Raw genomic sequence first — 22,287 nt, forward strand, 5'->3', positions numbered from 1 at the left:
TAAAATAGGTTTTTTTATTTGTTATTATAAAAATAATAATTGGATGGCTCAGAGTATAGGGCTGCACGATATGGACAATATTTGATATCTCGGTATTTATGACAATATTGCGATATCGTTACGATATACGATATTATATATTATATATTATATTCTATATTTTAAGTGTTGGAACATTGAAAACTAAACATTATTATTATCAAAACTGCATCATAACAAGTCAATATCACTCACAATTTATCAACGATATATATCGATATATTGGCGATATATGATATTACGATAGTACCGTTGCCTTTTTGTAATACTGATATTGCACATGCTCATACCTTGATAACGATACGATAACGATCAGGGCCGTGCAGAGAGCACTGAGGGGGCAGGGGCTCAAACCCCAGAAAAGGGCACATGTGTGCCCTTTCCCCGATTTTTGGGGGTGGTCTTTTTGTGGGGTCCGTCCCTTGTGCCATTTCATGTCATTGGACTGTAAAATAAGAAATACGTTCTCATTAGTCTGATACACACAGCAGTTACGCATTTATTCTCCAGAGAGATGTGGCTCCCTGATGAGAATAATAGTGACAAACTCCATAATTAGAATGTGGTATATGTTGTTTTTTTATTTCAGGGCAGGCTATATAGCAGGTTGTTATGCAGACCTTATAGTAAAGATAAATGAAAAATATTTCAAACAAAATGCAATCTTCATTACAGTTATTATGATCTGTTACCATTGGAGGAAACCACACATACAGTACATACATATATACATACATACTGTAGTATATGAAAGGCAAAGATGAGCATGTGGTACAACTGATTTTTGCTTGGTTTATAGATATTAACTTTGACGATGTTGGTAATAGAAAAGACAGAAACAATTTGGATTGATATATTAAATACTAATCCTGAGTGAAACTAGTTTTGAATTCTTTGTCTGCTACTTAGGCTACTATGATAAAGACATTATGCACATAAGACCTCAAATGACAAAGTTGGAAGGAATCAGGGATTTGAGCTACAATGCTAAAGTGCCAGTGGCTGCATGCTATTTATTTAGTGTATCCAAACATCTCTCTTTGGGACAGATATCAGATTTTCAACATTCCATCCCATACGTATGTTAGGAGCTACATTCCCAGATCAGCGCTGTATAATGATCATATCAACAGTTTGCCTCACAGAAAGCAACACACCTAGCATGTATACAAACAGTGTACATTGTGCACAGCTCACACCAGAGCTCAGGGTACAAACAGCGCTGTCTGAGTCATTTCCACTGGACCTGAAGGTCACAAAGCTCACACTCATCCCAGCCACATTGTCTTTGATCCATGCCTCAAAATGAGACACTTGTGCATAGACTTCAGGGTAACCAAGAGCACAGGGAATCCCAAAGCTGGCGATGCCCGCTTGGATCCAAACCAAGCCCTGTTGACACAGTAAAGGACCACCGGAGTCCCCCTGAGAGAGACAATAAAGCAAGTGTGTAATTGGTGATTAACAGCTCAGTTTGCGTGTAACTCTGAATGTAACCAACAGTAAAGTGAGATTATTTTTGCTGACATAGAAACATAGCTTTTTCAGAAAACTGTCAGGATTTAGAAGACATTTTTATTGTTATTTCTTGAGCGATAATCTCACCTGACAGGCTCCCTTGTTTTCTTCCCCAGCACACATCATGGTCTCATAGGCAGCATTGCTATGCATGTGTCCAGTGTACTGGCAGAAGCAATGCTTATTACCAACCACAGGAACTTCCACTTCCTGAAGTGTCCGAGGAGGGGCCAAGTTGACTGTGGGAGTTCACAAAATTATTTAATTGTTTTGAAACCTGACAGACATCATACCTTTGCATAATTCAGATAACCACCAGTAAGACGCCTGAGGGCGAGAAGCGACCTAAAGGGGGAGGTCATGTGCACTGGCCATAATATGCAGCGTGTCTTGAGTGTACAGGGTTTGATGTGGTCAGATCAACAGTCAGAACAGGTCAGTTCCATATATGGAGATAAGCGGGGGCAGTGTCTTGAGTGTACAGTGTTTGATGAGGGCTCAGGTAGGACCCAGGCAGGGCTGCACAAATAACTTTGGGGCAGGCCCGCCTAGAGTTTAAATGGACAGGTATCAAAAGGGAGACATCGAAGAGGAAGGATGGATGGGGGCTTTCTTTTTGAGTGATACACTGACGGGAAATGCACGATTCCATAGTTAACTGCGACCTTCGGTCGCAATAATCTACATGGTTCAGTATGGCATGGCTGGTTTGAATGAGATTGAGACTTAAACGGTTAAATTTAACATACAATTAAAGTAGATAAAAATGTTTATTTTGTTTAATTGCAGAAGTACTTCAGGAGATCCAGGCAAGCGCATCATAGCTGGTGTTATGAGGCCAGTGCCAGAGTGAAGGTTTTAATTTGTCTCATAAGCTTCAATCTACAGTACTTGTAAGTGAGTACCGTAAGTACATTTTATTTATAAAGCACCTTTCGAAACAAGGTTACAGAGTGCTGTACAGCGGACACAATATAAAAACAATCAGGTTAAAGCAAACATAGTAGTATAATAATGCAAAAAATACAATCAATACTCAAGGAGTAAAACAGAAACAAAACAAACAGACCTGTAGGAGAGATCAAGCGACAACATGGGGAAAATGTTTACAGAACAAAAACGTTTTTGAACTGCTTTTAAAAATGTCAACTGACTTGGAATTGTTTAAAGGCAAAGGCAGGGCATTCCACAGTGTAGGAGCAACCACTGCAAAGGCCTGTCACCTTTTGTCTTCAACTTGGTCACCGGGATTTTTAGGAGACCTTTATCCGAGGACCTGAGAGGTCTCACATTATCCTTAGGGGTTAAAAGATCAAGGATATAAAGTGGGGCCAGTCCATGAAGTGCTTTAAAAGTAATTAACAGGATTTTAAAATCTACTCTGACCTTGATGGGTAACCAGTGCAGTCCAGCTAACTGGGGTTATGTGTGCTCTACGGTTAGTGTTGGTGAGGATTCTGTCTGCAGTGTTCTGTACTAATTGGAGTCTGGATAATGAGGAGTGGCTCAGCGTTGTGTAAAGTCTGTTACAATAATCAAGGCGGGAAGATACAAATGCATGCATAGTATCTTCCGAGGGACTGAGAATTGGCTTTATTTTTGCGATGTTGCGTAGATGATAAAACATTTTTAACATGGAACTCGAGGTTCATTTTATTGTCAAAGAATACACCCATGGTTCTTTGCCGTGGGTTTAACATTAGCTGGCACTGCCAATGAGCCGAGGGACTGCCGAATGTGATTTGAGCCGGTATCAGGGCCAATGATCAAGATTTCTGTTTTTTCAACATTGAGTAAAAAGTGTTGTGCCATCCAGTCTTGTGTGGAACAAGTCCACTCTGACTGGTGGCAGCGGTGGCCGAACGGATTGCGGAGCGGTCTTGATACCGGAAGGTCGCCAGTTCGAATCAGCGGTCCGACACGTTAAAATTACCACCGCTGAAGTGTCCTTGAACAAGGCATTGAACCACTACGATGAAATGTTCTATGAGCAGGGCCTGGCTGGAAACAAGTTCTTGAGCTTAGCCCAGATACCCTGGGTAAATATAGTAATCATTTCATTTCATTTCTATTTGCCAATATTAAAAGCCCAGTTGACAAAGAGCAGACATGAAGAGCCTAATGCACCTGAAAATAGCTAAACGATATACTGAATACTCACCATCCTTTTCGGTATCTCCCCAGCCAGTTGTCCAGCATGACGTGCCATGATGGAGGAGGCTTGATTTGCCCGCTAGGCAGATGGGTCTTATGTAGGTGTTAAAGTTGACAGGGCTACTGAGCTTCATGAGGGCAATGTCCCTGCCCAAGGTGAAATTGCGGTATTCAGGGTGGATGATGATTTCAGACACCGATCGGCTCACCTCATTTGGGTTGGATCCTGACAGACTCTGTTTCCCCAGGAACAGAATCCATTTACTCGGCTTTGAACTAAATGAAAATGGTTTTGCTTAGTTTAATTAATTTAATTAGTATTAATACATTATGTTTAGCTGAGATTAGGTGAGTGGGCTTTGCTTATTTGTTTGTTGGTTTGTTTGTATATTTATTTAGGAATTTGCAAGGGATAATGTATGGCTGAGTGGTCATTGTTTATAGATAAATCATTGACAGGCTGATTAACCACCGACACGAAGTGGAGGTGGTTAATCAGCCTGACCCAAAACACAACAAAACGAGGTATTTCCTTGCTTGGTAATGAGTATTCCATACGTGTTGCGCTGCACCGCGTCTGCCCAGCTGCAGCACAGTCGGAACGCAACAGACGTTTCAGAAAATATTTATTTAAAGACCTTTAAGCATCGGACAAAGTCAACTCGGCTCCTGAGGGGGGTCCCTGCAACATCGAGACCCCCAGGAATGTGCCTAGGGGGCCGACCCGGTTCCGGCGAGCCATCCCGCGTCTAAAACGGTCAAGAAAGGACAGAGTTACCGTGTGGGGGTTCCCGGGGGGTTCCCGCAACATCCAGACCCCCAGGAACGTGCCCAGAGGGGCGGCCCGGTTCCGGCGAGCCTTCCTGCATCCGAAACGGACGAGAAGTGACAGAGTTACCGTGTTGCAGCTTTTCGTGCTCATACATACATACATACATACATACATACATACATACATACATACATACATACATACATACATACATACATACACATAGGTGTGTAATGCATCGGAGGCACCGATCAAAAAGGGCAGGGTACAACACTTTATTTTTTTAAATTATTCTTTCTAATTATTTGTTCGCCGCAAACAATTCTGTTTATTTGTCAGGAGCCGAGTTAGCTTTGTCTTAAAGGTCTTTAAATAAATACTTTTTGAAACGTCTATGGGAAAAAATAATGGGAAATTCTCTTCCGGGCCACTCATAGTTCTGAAAGGGGGCGAGACTGCGACGCTCTATTTCAGGAACTACCCTAATGGAAATAAATAAGCGGTAATGTATTTGTATCTTATTTAAAATTCCCTGATTTAAACAGTTATTTTAATCTGGTGCAATAATCCTGGTAAAGTAAGTAAAGCCACTATAATATATCACAATGTATGATCCTGTACGGTAAAGAATTAATATGGAGTTAGTCAGTAATAATAATATAGCATTGTCTTACTTTGACACGCAGTGAGCTGCAGTAAGCACCCATTGGCTGTTGATGAGGGTCCCTCCACAGACGTGCAAACTGTTGACGTGCAAACTGACCTGCCAGGGCCAGGCACCAGCAGTAGCATCTGCACCCCCAACTATCCTGGTGTTCCCGGCCGTAACATCTGCACCCCCAACTATCCTGGTGTTCAGGGGTGCCACCCCGCAGTCTGATGGGGTTTATGAGTGTAAACCAACACACGAACATCAGACATGGCGTTGGAAGATTATAGCATTTTATTTTTAACCATACTACAGATGTGGGAAAATCACTTGACCTCCTTCCAGTGTTGTGTTTTAAGTAAATATTTAAAGTACGTCTTCAACTTTCTATGCGTTGTTCACAGACCAATAGCTATTTATCATGGTTCATATGAGATGTATGATTTACTTGCATCATATTTATGATTATTTAACACCTCACTGATGAGGGCACACAGGGTTGGTGGAATTGTTTTAAAGGTAGATGTTTTAAGAAGTAGGCTAGTAGGAAGACTACTTCCTACTAGCACATAACTTGCTCAGTAATACATATTTGCGTTTACATAAGCATATATATTTTTATATATTGAGTACATTATACAGTGTGAAATGTATAGCCTAATTAATAATTTGTGTAATACCATACTGTAATATGTAACAAACTATATTTTCTGATATTTAGTTTTTCTCTTATTTAGCTCCTACAGATACTTGCCTTGAGCATTCGACCCTGGAGAAAAGAAAGGATGAAGAATTTATATTACAGGTGCGGAAGAACAAAACACTGATCCCTGATAACATGCTAAAATGCATTTTTTTCAAAATTGATGACATGTCAGACATTTGACAGTTTGCATACTTACCTGGAAATGTTATCACCAGCTGGTTTGATTCGTAATGTTAGCATTAGATTGCATGCGTTGGCAACAAAGGGCTCTGTCATTACCCAACAAGTGAGAGTTCTGAGCAATATACACATACGTCTCCTCATAGGTACACATTTCACGGTAGCCTTAAAGGAGCACTTTGCCCATTTTCAACCTTATGTTCATATAATTGGTCCATGCTAATGCTCATTTTAAGAAAGCACACTTTCTGTCTATACCACTCTGTGTCTCATTGGTGGGCTATGGTAGTTCAGATTATTCATTTATTTGTTTATTTATTCATTCATTTATTTCTTGTTTGAAATGACAATCTGCTTATAAGTGATGTCACAGGTATGGTTTGTCCAGTGACACACTGACACAGAGCGAGTAGACCATGAAATGGTGCCATCTAAATCGAATGTGTATCATATCATTTTGTCAGTGCAATTATTATTGAAGTCACTGCATTTACAGTTTACACATGCAGGTCCATCCAAATAAATAAATAAATAAACATGCTGTACCTTCCATATTGAGAATGATAGGCAGTGTAAGTATCCATGCCTTCCAAGACAACATGACTGCTGGATGCTCTTTTGAAGACACAGAATACATTATGTAATGTTGAATTCCATCTACAAATAGTGGGCTAATGTAAGGTGACATGGCTGTCAATCAGTCACACCCACAACCATTAAAACCTGTTTTTGTACATGTTAATAGTAGCCTAGCTTTTGGTGGCATCCTTATCTATCAATCTGTAAATGTCACAGACCTTTGTGTCATTGATTGTAGGTAGGAACGCCCTACCAACAGCCATTAAGACATGCAAATCCCTTGACTCCTTCAAAACCGCTCTCAAAGGGCACCTACGGACGGCTGCAACTGGCCCCCGTAAAATCTGAATCCCCCCCGCCCCCTTTCCCCCTTACTATATATGTTTCCTTTCCATTTTTACCTTACATGATTTCCTGTTTTTTATATAAATGTTCTGATGAATTGAAAAAGGTGGACCCTGTTGTAAACAAGTGTAATGCTTTATCAGTGTGTCGTCCACAGTAACAGTCTTTGTACTTTCATGTGAAATGTACCCATTCTGCAAACTGTTAATATATACTTCAATCAATCTTGGGCTTGTATTTCTATGTCATGTTACCTGGTCTAGTTTTCTTGGTTCTGTGCAGAGTAATCTAAAAAGAGAGTAATGACACTCCCGTTGACTCTCATTGTAACAATGGAATGCGGAAGTGCTCATTCTATCTCAATGAAATAGTTCCAGCCATAGAAGCAATGTTTGGAACTCGCCCATAGGTGTGAACGGCGCCATAGGCACCCGCTTTGCGGCGAGATCAAAGCGTGTCACCACTCTCTTACTATATTACTCTGGTTCTGTGTCTGTTTGCTCCAGCTGTGTCTCATTTGTAATCGGTCTGTCAGTCAGTCCTTGTTGAGTCTTGTGTCACCTGTTTTTAAGTCTGTTTGAGATGTTCTTGTTCACCTGTCTCCTGGCTGTCCTGCCTTTGGGTTCTCACTTCTCACCTCACCATCACGTAACACAGAATCCTTTTAACTAAATAAACAAATAGGTTAACCCAGGACCACTTCACCTATTTTCAACCTATCCTCAATCCTCATATAACATGTCCTCTATGTATATTGTCCAATTGTTTTCCCTACTTGGTCTGTGTCAGGGCTTATTTGTGGACAGTTCAGAACCCCGACTACCAGCAACATCTTCAGTGGGGGAATCCAAGGTAATAGAAACTGCAGTCCTTATCTCCCTGCAAAGTTAGCATGCTATAAATTGAAGCCATTGTTCTCGCATTAATAACACCATATACAAAATTGAAATGTCATCTGAGACAGACCAAGTAGAACAAAATGGTAGGTCTACCATTTAAAAATGTTATATATAATATTATACATAATCATGGGGGAAATGGTTCTTAAAGCTCTAAATACTAAATCTACAAGCTCACAACACTTCGCTATGCTTGTAGATGTGCTATTTTTGCTATTTTGGAACATTTGTGATATAGTTTCACATAATATGGAATGTTATGTTGTTAATGTTGGAATATTATTCAAAAGAATAACCTGTGTCCACCAGGTTGAAAGTGGTTAATTGGGTGTTTCAGAAAATATTGTCATGTAAAGATTGTCATATCAACCTATTACAAAGTAAACCACAGTGAGTTAGTATTCCATTATTTGTTACTTTTACAGTCTGGGTTGACTTAATGGACATAGAATACTGTAGGTAACAGAACAAACTATTCAGCTTGTTTTGTAGAATGTATCAGGAAATGTTCCATTGAAATGATGGAACCACCCTGGACTTGTAACATTGACTGGAATCATTGTTGGCATGCTAACAGACAGGTATTTCTAGATACCGTTTTGTCAGCTGAAGACAGTTTGTTCTAGAGATACAGAGTAGGCACGTTTTTCTTTCTTTTATCATTAGTCCTTTCTGCCTCCTTGCCCCCGTTTCTCTTTATCTGCTGTGTATAGGAATTGTAGTAAACAGACACCATAAAACACATACACCTACACATTTTTGAAGTGTGGTTGCCCCCAATAGAAGGCTGACCGTTGGAGAACAATTAAATTAAGTTTGTATGACTTACAGTTACACATTTAGCATTTGTGGCACCCGGCACCGCACCACCCTATGTGCAGTGGTATGTTCAGAAAATGAAGCACTTTTAGCTGTGCACTGTTGTGATTCAGATTTGCGGTCGCACATTTGTCAATAAAATCACCAATCAAACAGCCAATGAATAAAAATTAAAAAAAATTATATGGCATCTGTTGCCGAATGAAAAAAATCTGGATTTAATTTTGTTCTGTCCACGAACAGGATCAACTTTTGATTTTAATTTGTATTAATCGGTATCCCTGTTTTTGGTCATCCTTTTGCATTCTCTAAACTCTAAAGATGATGATAAATTACAATAAAGGCTAAGTTATGGTTTGCCAAAGCATCAGTTAGGCTTAATTGAAATAAATAAATAATACCATAAAATAAATGTATAATTTATGCGTGCATGTGTCCTGAGAGCAGAAGAAAATACTTCATGCCTTACATAACTGATACACTGAACGGACATGTTTTTTCTTTTTACCTTTTTCTCTGCAACTCATGTATGTTTCTTTCCATCTCATTTCATTTTCATAATCACTGCGAGCACGCTCTGTGTAATCTAGGTCAGTGGTTTTCAAACATTTTAATTTCAAGGACCCCTCCCCAAATTCATCTTTTAAATCGTTCAATTGAAAACAAGTTCTTCAGTTTTCTGTCTACAAATTGATTGTAGACAGTTTCACATGTGAGGTGCATAGTAATGAAAGGCTGTTTTACCCAGTTCGGAATTAACATTGGGATTTCTAAAACAAGGTAGTTTTGGGAACGTGCCACCAGTGGTACTAGTACCAGTGGTTGGGAACCTCTGATTTAAATCATCTTGTCATGGTAACCTGATGAAAGTTTCCGGATTTGTGTGCATGAGTTATTTCTTCTGCTTTTAATATCCCAAACACCCTCGGGCCAAGTCTAGAAGTATTGCAGCAAGATAGCTGGCTACGTATTTTGTATATTGGCATTTGGTTGTACTGAAAAAATATGCCGTATAACATATTTTTCAAACATTTCTTAATCCTTTCCAGATTGAACTGATTAGACACAGTTTCTGTACCCCTAGGATACCCCTAGGATGCCCTGGGTGGGTACTAGTACCACGATTTGAGAAGCACTGCTATACAGTAGGTCTGTGTGCTCTGTGTAGGCCAGCTGTTGGCTGGTTAAGTACTTTCAATATACCCCAGATCCCATTATGGTAAACTCCATAAACGAAACAAACAAAAAGTGAATGCAAATGTACGGGTCCATATGGTTACATAAGAACTCTGTCAGAGTTGCAAATGGCTAAATTAACGATGAAGATTTTGAGGAAGCACCACATTCATGTTAACAGCATGTTGACTGCCCTAGCTCCTTTGGCTTGCCCTCCGTCAAACACTTGTTTCCCTTCAGTCCTCTTGTCTGAGTCTCCTGGAGTGTGCTCCATCTTATGCCCAGATGAAAGGCACAACGGTGTCAGCGAAAGAAAGAAGGGAAAACAAGAGGTCGAAGCAAAGCGGCTCATGTGTGAACCTCAAACACAAACCACCAAAAGACAAACGAATGCAGTGAATAATAGAGCATGTTTATTCACCCTTTTAATCCCCATTCCCCAAGCCTCGCTTTTGTTTCAACTTCAAGCAAAGTGTGATAGAGAGGGAGCCACAGAAAGTAATGTGTGACAGGAATACATTTCCAACACACTTGAGAAACACGTTATCTCATATGGTCGCCAAACAAGGATTAACCCACATTTAGTGACTCAAGTGTTCCATGGACAATTAAGAGTTGCTAATAAAGTTAATGAATATTTTGAAAGGGGGAGGCAATAAACATTTTATTGTCCAAACTTCAAATGGTACATCTGGATAATATTTAACCACAATCAGGGGACTGAGTATAGCAGCGTACTACACAGAAGCACAGAGTGGAGAAAAACAACAAGGTGCGAACTGTTCTCTCTCTCTCTCTCCTTCCCATTCTAAAATACACCGCTACAGTAACTTGCCCCCCAATAGAAAAGAGGGACTGCCAACGTTTGCCCACAGCGAGATCACCCACACTGTTTGTTCATGGCAACACAGGACCAATGTAAAGTAGCCCCCAAACCTTGGCCAAAGGCCCATCTGAATTTTAAGTGACCACTGTCGCCAATCGCGTGTCTTTGGACTTTTCACTCCCTCTTTCTTACTCTGCTTCTCACTCTATTGGTCATCTAGGGCTCATTTATTTAGTCGGACATACACATATCAAGGGCCTCCTTTCAGTCCTGTGGGGCCTAAGGACAATATTTCTTATTCCCCCAATGGCAAGACAAGCCCGCCCACTGTCCCCTCATTGCTCTATATAAGAGTGTGTGAGGGACTTATGATAAGAACTTCAGTCTCAATACAAGCCTGGCCATGCGGTTTAAAGTCCTCCTTCATGTCTACCTGCTGTCACTCATAAAGCATGGTGAGTATTGTGCCACCGGCCTTGCAGATATGATAAAAAGTATTGTTTTCTTCTGCTAATACCCTGCTTTTTGGAGTGCAAATCAGTGCATTGTGCACTCTCCCGACTTAAGTGTTGCAAAAATTATGTTTTGTGGCAATCCCAGTACAAATCAATGGAATGAAAATGTAGGAAGTGGATCTAATCGTGACTATGTTTGCCAGACACGTCTCAGTCAGGTTAGGTCATATCTGTGTCAACTCAGACCTGACTATATTGTAATCTTGTAATCTCTCATGATTTGTTTGTAATTTCAAGTCAATTTAAAACTGCGGATACAGCATGCTTCTGTTTGGAGTTTAATGTACACATCACAAGCTTAGGGCTATATATAGTGAATAATGGCGTGTGAGTTCCTGTTTGGCCCAGACAAAACTGTGTAGTGTCAGCAAGCATTGTAAGCTTTCATATAATGTTGATGATTCAAATACTGTTAAGTCAGTAGCTTTGTCATCTGTATGAATATCTCATTCCACACTTTAATATGGCCAGGTCTTAACCTTTTTGTTTAATGAATCATATAAAAAAGAGGAGTGCATTTTAACATAAGAAACTGATCAGGCATGTGCTCTGGGTTGACATGACCTGAATAAATCCTAATGTGAAAATTAATCTAAAGAAAAGTGTGGCATAACAGTTTCTTTGATTCTGTTTGCTATCGTATTTATTTGATTGTAGTGAACAATTCACACTTAGAGTGAGTAAACACACTTAGACACTTAATGGCCATGAGTATTTCAACACTGGTGAGACATCGTGTCAATATGTGTCTATCTGTCACTCTTAAGAAGTGCTACAATAAACACTTCAGGGGGAAAGTTTTCCACTGCCCATCTCTGTGCACCTAACCAGACCAAAAGACCTTTTGTTTACCCTATGACAAAGGATCTACAAGGTATATTGACAGTCTTCTCTTGAGTCATGTTCAAATCATTTTCACGATCTAAATTTCTACTACATTTTTCAGCATAAGGTATAGTTGATTATTTGTTCAGGTCATTTGGAATGTGAATTGTTGGAATTGTATTGTACAATGTGTTCTCATTTGTATGACTTACTGGAGCATTTCTATTTGATCTCTCTGGCTCTAATTCCAAATAGTTTAGTATCTAAAAGAAAAGAAACACCTGCTTATCACATACTGTACCGAGACAGACACCCTGTTTACACTTTGTATTGGAATGCGTCTTAATCAGGCAGCAATTTGATTTCAAAACGTATACAATGCGTCTTTGGTGTGTTTACACTTAGATTTATATGTGGTTAAACACATTCCAGAAGCTATCTCATTACTTAGATGCATTATAAGGCTACAATCTTATCTGTGGGCGATGTCTCTTACATAGTCCATTGGCACAGGTTACATAGTGTATATTGACAATGACCATATACTGTAACATTTCTTTCAGTGGTGTTGGAATTGGGTGATAATGGAGAAATAGTTCAATTTGCACTCCCTTTTAGGTAGAAATACGTTTAGGTTTTAATCTTCAGCATGGGGATCAGTACCCTCAGTACCAGACAGTTCTGACCCACTCGATATTTAAAGCTAATTCTAAATAGTTCATACAATCTCAATGTAAAGCAGTACAGTCTCCTTTCTGACAGTGTGGACATCGGTCTCAGTAACAGACACTCTCCAAAGATCCTTTCATTCTACAGTATGTCCATCAAAGACCTAATTTATATTTTATTGTGCGACATTGTTGTAATTAACCCTGTACATGATTTGATACATTTTTCATGTAAAACATCTGTTATTTTCAGCAAGAGACACACACAGCTTAAACCCTTTTTCTTCTGCTGCTCACAGCTTCACCAAATGAGGTGACGGTCAGCCCTTACACAGATGCACTCCTTCCCTGCTCTGCCACCTTGCCTCATGCAGCACAAGAACCCCTGCTTCAGGTCAGCTGGGTAACCAATGGCTCTGAAATCGCCTCATTCGGAAATGCAACGCAGCACATAAACGGGGGATTCAGCTGGGACACCAGTCAGTTTCTCAATGGAACGTTCGGGCTGGTGGTCCTTAACGCTAGCCTCACCTCACAGGGGCTGTTTGAGTGCACTGTCACCTACAATTCCACTCAGCGGAACACCACAAATGTCATATTGAGTATTGAAGGTAAATCCTTGCATTCCTTGAAGTTTTCTCACCTACTCCTACTCTGATCTACTCAATAGAGTAGATCAGAATTGTAGTGTCGTTTACTTTCAGTGCTGCTATGACAACAGAATGTCGCTTTGGATCAAGTAGTTTGAAACGCCCCCAGACAATCCTTAAAGGACAACTTTAGTTTTTTTCAATCAAGGTTCATGTTTTAGGTTGTTATTAGAGAAAGTATAAGATGAGTGTTAATTTTTCTTCATTTGCTGCTTTCTTTCGTTTTAGGGATTTTAGCGGCTTTTGACAGGGGGGTGGGGGCATTCGAGCATGGGGCTAAATATGTATTTATTTACAAAATTTTAGAGCGATTTATTTTTTTATTATTTACCACCCCCTGTCAAAAACCGCTAAAATCCCTAAAACGAAAGAAAGCAGCAAATGAAGAAAAATTAACACTCTTCTTTTACTTTCTCTAATAACAACCTAAAACATGAACCTTGGTTGAAAAAAACTAAAGTTGTCCTTTAAAATGTAGATCAAGAGTTCCATGCTGACAAACGAGTAGTATTGTATTATGTGCCAAAAATATATTGACTTTGAATACTTGATGTATCTGTATGTTTGTCTATTCCTTATCCTCCTTTAGCTCCCCCCACTCTTTCGGTCCCGTCCCAGTGGGTGGTGCTGGAGAGAGAGAGCCAGCTGGATTGTCGTGCAGAAGGTTTCTACCCTCCTCCCATTTACTTCTCCTGGACCAGAGATGGGAGCGTGATTCAACCTCTCCACCAGGTTGAAGCTGAACAGGGTCTAGATGGGTATTACTGGGCTGTGGGCAACCTGACATTCTACCCTTCTCAAGAGGACCAGAATGTGACCTTCGGCTGTCAGGTCACTCACTCTGGGGTCAATCATGTCCTACCATTCCAGCTCAACATCACCTGTGAGTGATAGGACTCTGGACCTTTGTTTTTGTTTTCAAATGTTATGTTCAGTATATACAGTACAGCATATCTAAAAGGGATCAAAAGCTAAGAAATGTTCTACTTTTACAATATTTCAGTTTTCATAATTGTTTGACAACTGTTGCGTCTGATTACTGTACGATAACCACAAATGTATCTATTGAAATCCACACACGCTTTTTTGTGAGACTTATTTAGTACAGGAGTAGTCACCTCTATAATGATGTTTTACTACTACTACAGTTTATTAATTAATATGAGTCACTCACTCTTGGTAGAGATGCCATCTAATCTAGGAATGTTGCCGGTTCGACCCTCGGCTTGCCCAGTCAAAGTATCAAAGTATCCCTGAGCAAGAACCCCTAACAGCTCCTGCCTGTGCACTCATGTGAGCCACCTGAGCAGCCATCTACTGGGTGAAGCAGTAAAAGTAATCCTCCCCCCATTTCCCTTTACGTAAATGCTGTAATGCATGTCGTCCTCTCTCTCTCCTCAGACCTTCCCACGGTCAGGCTGTCTGTTGTGCCCCCGTCATCCCGCGACACCCCTTTGACGCTGTTCTGTGACGTGGAACGGTTCTACCCGGAGCAGGTGTCTGTGACCTGGCTTCATAATGGCTCGGTTCTGCCCGAGCCCCCCGTCAGTGAGCAGAGCCCCGATGGAACCTACAGTACCAGGCGCTACTATAACCTGGGCCCAGGGCTGAGGGAGCAGGCTGGGAGTGTGGAGTGTGTAGTCAACCAGCCTGGGGTCATAAACCCAGCCCACAGCAGGGCCTCCCTGGAAGAACTGGATCCCCCAGGTATAACACTTAATTTCATTGATTCGATTGCTAAATATAAACTGTTGTGTTTTTTTAAGCAGAATATTATAGAGTAGGACAGAACAACCCAGTAAAACCTCATTGTTAAATTATTCATTTGTAGTATTAAGGATTTACTGTCTGTTGTCCGTAACTTCTTTGTCCTGCCAAGGACACAAAGAAATCCAAAGTTCTACTGTTGAGCTAAGGCAGAATGTCCTCTTGGGCATTCTTCCAGTGGATGTCCTACCTGACACCAGGGTCTACATTTCTAACATGGGGACCAACTCCAACCACTGCAGTTGTATTTGTATAGTTATTGTGCTATATTGTATTAACATATTCTATCAGACACATATTATTGATTGAAACAATAAAAAAAATAAAAAAAATTCAAAGTTTATTCATTAAAATATGTTCTGGATTACAGCCTTAATCACATTAACCCTATAGCTTCACTGTTCTGGGCTTCTATTTGGCTAAAATAGGCGAACATTCTGTGAAAATGGCAGATCTACAAGCTCACAAAGCGTTGCAACGTGGCGAGATGGGAATTTGTAGATTGGCAATTTTAGTTATAAGTGACATGCATACATCTCCCTTTCTCTATGTCTTCTCAGAAAAGGATCCGGTTCTGAACAAGTCTGCCAAAGCGTCTGTGGCTCTGATGTGTATTTCTCTGGTTCTGGTGTTCCTGCTCTGCTTTGGGTTTTCGTGGAGGAGAAGAGATGGTAAATCACAGCACAAGAACACATCAATGTACTGAATCTCCTATGTAATATAATACCATAATGATCGGCTGTGTTCAAAGTGAGTGGTGTTCTGAAATCTTAGCTGAATAACTGTCTTTTTTTTTGTTTTTTTTGTCTTGCATGCTGTAGCGTATAGCCAGACGATCAAAGATCTTAGCCAGCCTTATTATGCAAATTAGCGTTCCTTCATGGTGCAGGGTATCAGGATTGGTTGTATCAGGATTGTTTTTCAAAGCAGTGGGCATACCGTAGGTTTGTGTAGTGCAGATTCTCTCCACTGTTCAACTCCATATTGAATTTGTAATACCTCAGATGTATCATAGCAGTCGGAGATCTCTGATCGTCTGGCTTTGCGAGATACCTTAAAGCAGGGGTTCCCAAACTGTGGTGCGTGCACCCCTTGTGGTGCGTGCACCCCTTGTGGTGCGCGAACGCCCTCTAGGGGGTGCGTGACATGAAAAGGGTAATGGCGGTTTTATGGTGTAATTTAACACAAACAGCAAAATCTGGTAAACACTGTTGTAAGGAGATACAGCAGCTGCATGTCTCTCAATGCAGTGACATTCTGTGATAATTTGCCATAATCATAGTAAAGAATTTATCATATTCGGCCAAATAGAACGAGACTGAGTGTTGGGGGTGCGTCAGCTACGTCAGAAGATAACAGGGGGTGCACAGCCAAAAAAGGTTTGAGGACCGCTGCCTTAAAGGTATAGTATGAAACCCTGTGTTTACAGTACATAACATGACCTCTATACCAGCCGTTATCAGACACTGTGGTGGTGTGGTGGTGTTCACCTGCAGAAACACATTGCTCTAGGTCGCTGTATGTCGGTTTGTTTTGGTAGACGGGGATGTTTTTGGGCAACCAAAGCAAACAGTGCAAAACAGTGAAAGAATACAACAAAAGGAGCAATGTGTTTCTGCAGGTAAACACCACCACACTACTACAATGGCTGATAACGGCTGGTACAGATGGAAATGGTGGGTAAAAAATATATATATTGTTTTGTTATAAAAACCCAGGGCAAGATTACATACTATCTATGCCTTTAAACTGTTGCTCTAAAACTCTAAACTTTTAAATCTGGGAATTCAACCGTGTACAAGCCATCGTTGCAAAGTAACATAATATACCACACTCCTTCCAAGGCAACTGCAGTGCTTGAGAAACCTCTGCAAATATTGCACAATGGCTGACCCCCTGCACCACTCCCCTTCTCTCCCCTCCCTCCCTTTCTTCCATTCCTGGGACTCAGAAAAGCAGAAGTCTCTGACCGTATCAGGGATCATCCTTCCTCCACGGGTCATAGTAGGCCACAAGGGCAGGGTCACAGTAAGCATCGAAGGCAGGATGGTGGACCGAGTACAGACCAAATGGTTCCTCAATGACACCCCGATCACTGACACCTCGCTCACAGGTAGGAGGGCAGGCCTCTGTAGAGATATTCATGGGGTGGCTGATGGACGAGTGATTATTTTCTTTTGTCTGTATGATCTTCTAATCTAATCTTGATAGTGACAAGTGAATAATGCCATGATATTACCATTCACTGCCTATTTTTTCCAACCTCATTGTTTGTTTCTTTGTTCTCTCTTTTACACTTTTTAATGCTGCTAACAAATTATAACTTCACATATTAAGGACCCTTAAAGGCTCAAACTAACTTTAACTGCCTCTATAACCCCCTAACCACCATCCATCTGCCCTACGGTCTCACTCTCACATCCCCAGTGTCAGAGAAGGGTCCTCTGCTGCCATCCAGAGGAGAGATGGGATACTACAAGCTGCACACCCAGGGGCCACTGCACTCATCAGGGACTGGTGGCACACAGCAGCTGCTCTCTTCACTAACCTTCATCCCTCAGATCTCAGTCCACAAGGGGGCGGTGTTTAAATGCCAGGTGTCTTATGTAGGCAAGGACAAGGTGGTGGTGGAGAAGGTGTCAGAGAGGTTTTCCGTACTAGGTAAGGGAAAGATACTGTTTTGTGTTCTCTAATGGCTGAAGAAATACTATGATATGGTTCATCATGTCTACCACTGTCAAATCATAATGTTGCTGAACGTCCTCTTTCAGCTGCTCCAGAGGTCTCCGAAATCCAAATGGCAGAGACAGTGGATAACTCGGGTAAAGTAGTTTAAAATGGCAGAAGTTGATCGAGTAAAAGGTGTTGGTTCTGTGCACTGGGTTTCTCAGTCATAATGCCGGCTGTGATCTCCCTGAAAAACCAGACTCAAACTGTCCCCTTCTAATTTGTCTCATCCAGATGTTATCACCATGACGGTCCAGGCCTCCCATTTCCACCCAGATATCATCACATTCCGCTGGTTCTGCCAAGGGGGTGAGCTGAGCCCTGTGGCATCCCAGGCCCTGACGTCCCCTCGGCCTGATGCCAAGGGCTTCTTCTCTGCCTCCAGCCAGTGCAAGCTGCCCCGCAGTGAGCTGGAGGCTGGGGGAACCAAGGTGTGGGTCAGTGTGCACCACATCGCCCTGAAACAACCCGTCACCCGTGAGACTCGAGGTGAGTCTGGAAAGAAAGAAAAATTATACTTAACGGTGCTGCAAGTGATGTTATTGGTATAGTAATCATTGCTATAGACGTAGTGTGTTTTCTCAGTAACAGGAATCTTCCCGTCTCCAACTCTTTTGTAAACAAAATACATATTCAGGGCGGGATACCAATTTCATCAGGAGAGAGAACTCATACAGGATAAACAAGTGAAATTGTATTTTATGTTTATTAAAGACCCCTGTACTGAATAAACACTCTACAGCAATGATTTAATTGAAAACATGGTGTTATAACCAAAACAATCACATGTGTGATTGATTGATTGATTGAAGTATTTATTAACAGTTTGCAGAATGGGTACATTTCACATGAAAGCACAACTCAAAGACTGTTACTGTGGACGACACACTGATAAAGCATTACACTTGTTTACAACAGGGTCCACCATTTTCAATTCATCAGAAAGTGTGTGAGCTGCACTCTTATCATCATACATCACATTCCGTGCTCAGCCAATCAGTTGAGCACATTATGTGCTCATACAGACACTCAAAGCTGTGCACAGGAGCTTTAATGTTAATTCTCTAACATATTCCTGCCAGGTTTCATGAAGAGACCATGTGTGGCCGAGATTGTGCGCTGCACCTACGCCCCAGATCAACCATTGACGTTGGGCTGTGACATCACAGGGTTCTACCCTCCCGACATCTCGGTCACCTGGCTGAAGCTGAGGGCAGGAGAGCAGGATGACCAAGAGGATGACATCATCGAGGGAGGAGATGTCTGGGGCCCCATACAGACGTCTCCCAGAATGTACCGGGCCACCGCCACTCTCAAGACGGGCCTAACGAAGGAGGACAAACGGGTTCGAGGAGGAGGGATCATGTGCAGAGTGGAGCACTGTTCACTAGACGAGCCTATAGAGAGGTGCTGGAGGAGCGATGATGTTGGTATGTACTGTATGTTTGTTTACAAGCACTTTGGGAACGTATACACACAGTGACCGTTTTGCTGAAGTAAGAGCAAAATGTGTGTCACCTGTGTTGTGGCAGCATAATCTTTTGAAAATAGTGAAAACAGATGATCTACAAGCTCACAGCATGTCGCATCACGTGTCTTGAACATGGGCTATTTCTGCTATGTTATTATTGTTAAATAGTGCATTTGGTTCAAGGCATTGCAATTCTTGTACTAAAACAAAAATACAACATAGACAAGACACATCTGTGCATACTATATTGCATTACACATAATGAAACAAAAATAAGAGTGACAGTAAAATAGGTTTTTTCCCATTCCAGCGCCTCCCTCCATCCCGTCATCCATCTCTGTGTGCTGGAGCAGCGAGGGGGTTGGAGTGTTCTCTCTCCTCCTGAAGGGAGGCCACCCCAGGGCCAAGTTACTCTGGTCAGCCGGTGGAAACACACTCGCACCTCTGGCGTCCAACGAGACGGAGGACATAGCAGATGACGGACAGAGGGAACTGAAGAGCGTGTGTGCCCTGGAGAGGAGCAGCCAGCGGCCGAGTCACGCAGCTAAGCAGCCGGAGAGAAGGAGGAACGGACATGCACCGAGTACGTATGATGAGTTTGACCACTTTATTGACCAAGGATTGATGGATGGAGGGAGCGGAAACTAAATAATAATTTCCCAGCGGTCACAGCATTGACCTATGCATAATGACCTCTTAGAAATGCAAATGTGCAATGGTGATGATGATGTGTAGCTACCGCATGGAATCGAATTCCCAAATATTATTTACCTTGTGTAAACTAGGCAAGATGTGAATGTATATGTAGGCCTACTCTTATTTACTAAGTTTACTAAGTTTTTCTCCTGTTCCAGGAAGCTGAATGAATTTGTGTTTTCTTTACAGAGACAAAAGCTGCAGTCACAGACTTTGAAAGAATTGCATATATTGACGAGAAGTTGGAAGGAGAGAACAACAACATTGACAAGGAGGAGGCGGAAGAGGAGAGTGACGAGGAGGAGGAGGAGGAGGAGGACGTCGTAGAGCAGCAGCCAGGTGCACTGCACATTAACGGAGTGAACTTGAAGGGCCTGAGAGCGGATGAGAGAGAGCAGCTGAGAGTGTGTGTGGAGATCACACACCCATCACTCAAGCTGCCTGTCTACCGGACATGGACAGGTACGTTATGATCGTATGATCGCTCTGCCATGAGCACATGCCACAAAGAGTTGGTCAGTGTGAGCTTGCCACCATTGGTGTATGAATGTGGGAAGTGAGGTCGCTGGCGTCGACTGTTTGCCGCTTCACCTCCCAATGTATGAATGAATGAACCATTGTAAAGCGCTTTGAGCACTTGGAAAAGCGCTATAAAATGCAATTCATTATTATTATTATAACTAAGTTTACTGTTGACCCCCTGGAACCGGGTCCTTGTACCCCACTTTGAGAAACACAAAATCATCACTGTTAAGTTATTACATTTGTAACTCTGGAAATACGCTTAGTAATTTTTTTTGGGGGGGGGCTTTTCTTGCCTTCATTGATAGTCAGTCCACAGGTAGTGTAGAGTAAAGACTCAAGAGACAGGAAACTGGGAGAGAGAGAGTCGAGGAGTGACATGCAGTAAAAGTCCACCGGGCCCAGGAATTGAACCCTGCCACTGCGGCCAGGACACGTCAAGTATTGGGGGCCAGGGCCTACGTGGTACGCACCTTAACCACCCAGAGTTAAATATCCCAGGGGGAACTGTTTTCGACAAAAGTTTTGCTCTCTTTTTCAGTGGGTGGAGGGAGCAAATAATGGTGCACTATAACTAAACAAAAGCTTGTTGCTGTGCACTAATGTGGTTTTCCTGTCCAAGAAAGAATGATCACAGGGTGGGTGCAATACAAATGCACAGGACAGGATGTGTGCAGTGGTTGTCATATTAACCACTTGATGCACGATGTGTTGTGAGCTTGTACATCAGCCGTTTTTTTTCTTTCTTTTTTTAACAATTCAAGTCTAAGCTTTGACGGAATGATGCATAAAAGGCATAGCTACATTACAGATAAATATAAACACATTATTTCAGACAAGATAAATTGCATTTAAACTGACCTAAAACCCACTGCCCCTATCCTACCGCTGGGAACTAAAACAAACGTGCACATTTTGAGAACCACATTTCTAAGACTGGAAGGAAGTAGCCTAGATTAAGGAAGTTTGATAACGTGTAGCTACTTCTCCATACTGACATGACTCGCTCACTTTTTTTCCTCCAGAACCACAAGAGGAGGTGTCTTCTGCATGATGACCACATCCAGTCTGCACTCTGCAAAGGGTCCTGCATCTGTCCTATATGTCATCTATAGCAGTGGTTCTCACTTTGTCATGCGTCAATGACCCCCATCTGAACAGAGTTTTGTGCCCCCATACAAGATTTGTGTTGTGCATGATTATTATTATTTTTCAAAAATATTCTTTATTAATATTCTTTTGAAAATAGCATGAAGTCACAACGCACCGGCACTGCATCACAATGCGACGCGTTGTGAGCTTGTAGTTCGGCTAAAACCGATGTGTATATAGGGTTAAACAGATTTGGATGCTATATTAACATACTGGGGACCCCCTGTTACCCCCATCAAGGACCCCTGGGGGTCCCCAGACGTGCATTCCTCATTTATAGGCCTATAGTATATATTTATTACTTCATGTTCCTAATAGGCTACATCATCCATGTTCTCTGTTCTCTCTTCCAAATCATTGATTTTATTTTGTCTAACATTTGTTTGTGTTTTTGTACAATTGTTTTTGCAATTTTTCCAAATACCTGTATTTTGACAATAAAATATAGTTTTTTTTAATTGAGATTTCCCCTTTTGTGGGTTTTACAATGTTTGTCATGGTTTCTGTTTTTTAGTTTTTGGTTTTTCAGCTGTTAATTGATAGCTCTATTAAGAAAACATACAACTTTTTGAATTCACATCATAGACTGTAAAATATAGATTCACAATCATTTCTGCACATGCATATGACTT

At 41.5% G+C, this 22,287-nt stretch overlaps 2 protein-coding genes across 2 annotated transcripts; one reads left to right on the plus strand and one right to left on the minus strand.

Annotated features, from left to right (window-relative positions):
- Positions 1-323: 323 nt before the first annotated feature.
- On the minus strand, positions 324-6,571 carry LOC306914998 (mast cell tryptase; the record flags this gene model as incomplete). Its single annotated transcript, XM_079492240.1, has 8 exons — positions 324-371; positions 1,237-1,464; positions 1,645-1,796; positions 3,719-3,987; positions 4,270-4,296; positions 5,158-5,359; positions 5,887-5,901; positions 6,565-6,571. The coding sequence occupies 8 exons, from the start codon at positions 6,569-6,571 to the stop codon at positions 324-326; spliced, it is 948 nt and encodes a 315-aa protein (XP_079348366.1).
- Positions 6,572-11,065: 4,494 nt separating this feature from the next.
- Positions 11,066-22,067, plus strand: LOC306914999 (uncharacterized protein; the record flags this gene model as incomplete). Its single annotated transcript, XM_079492241.1, has 13 exons — positions 11,066-11,117; positions 12,970-13,281; positions 13,910-14,203; positions 14,722-15,027; positions 15,648-15,758; positions 17,039-17,200; positions 17,515-17,748; positions 17,859-17,909; positions 18,049-18,303; positions 18,897-19,244; positions 19,596-19,868; positions 20,171-20,443; positions 21,529-22,067. The coding sequence occupies 13 exons, from the start codon at positions 11,066-11,068 to the stop codon at positions 21,555-21,557; spliced, it is 2,700 nt and encodes an 899-aa protein (XP_079348367.1). The 3' UTR covers positions 21,558-22,067.
- Positions 22,068-22,287: the final 220 nt, after the last annotated feature.

The sequence above is a fragment of the Electrona antarctica genome (assembly GCF_951216825.1).
Source record: "Electrona antarctica genome assembly, chromosome: 22".
In the NCBI taxonomy this organism is placed as follows: Eukaryota; Metazoa; Chordata; class Actinopteri; order Myctophiformes; family Myctophidae; genus Electrona; species Electrona antarctica.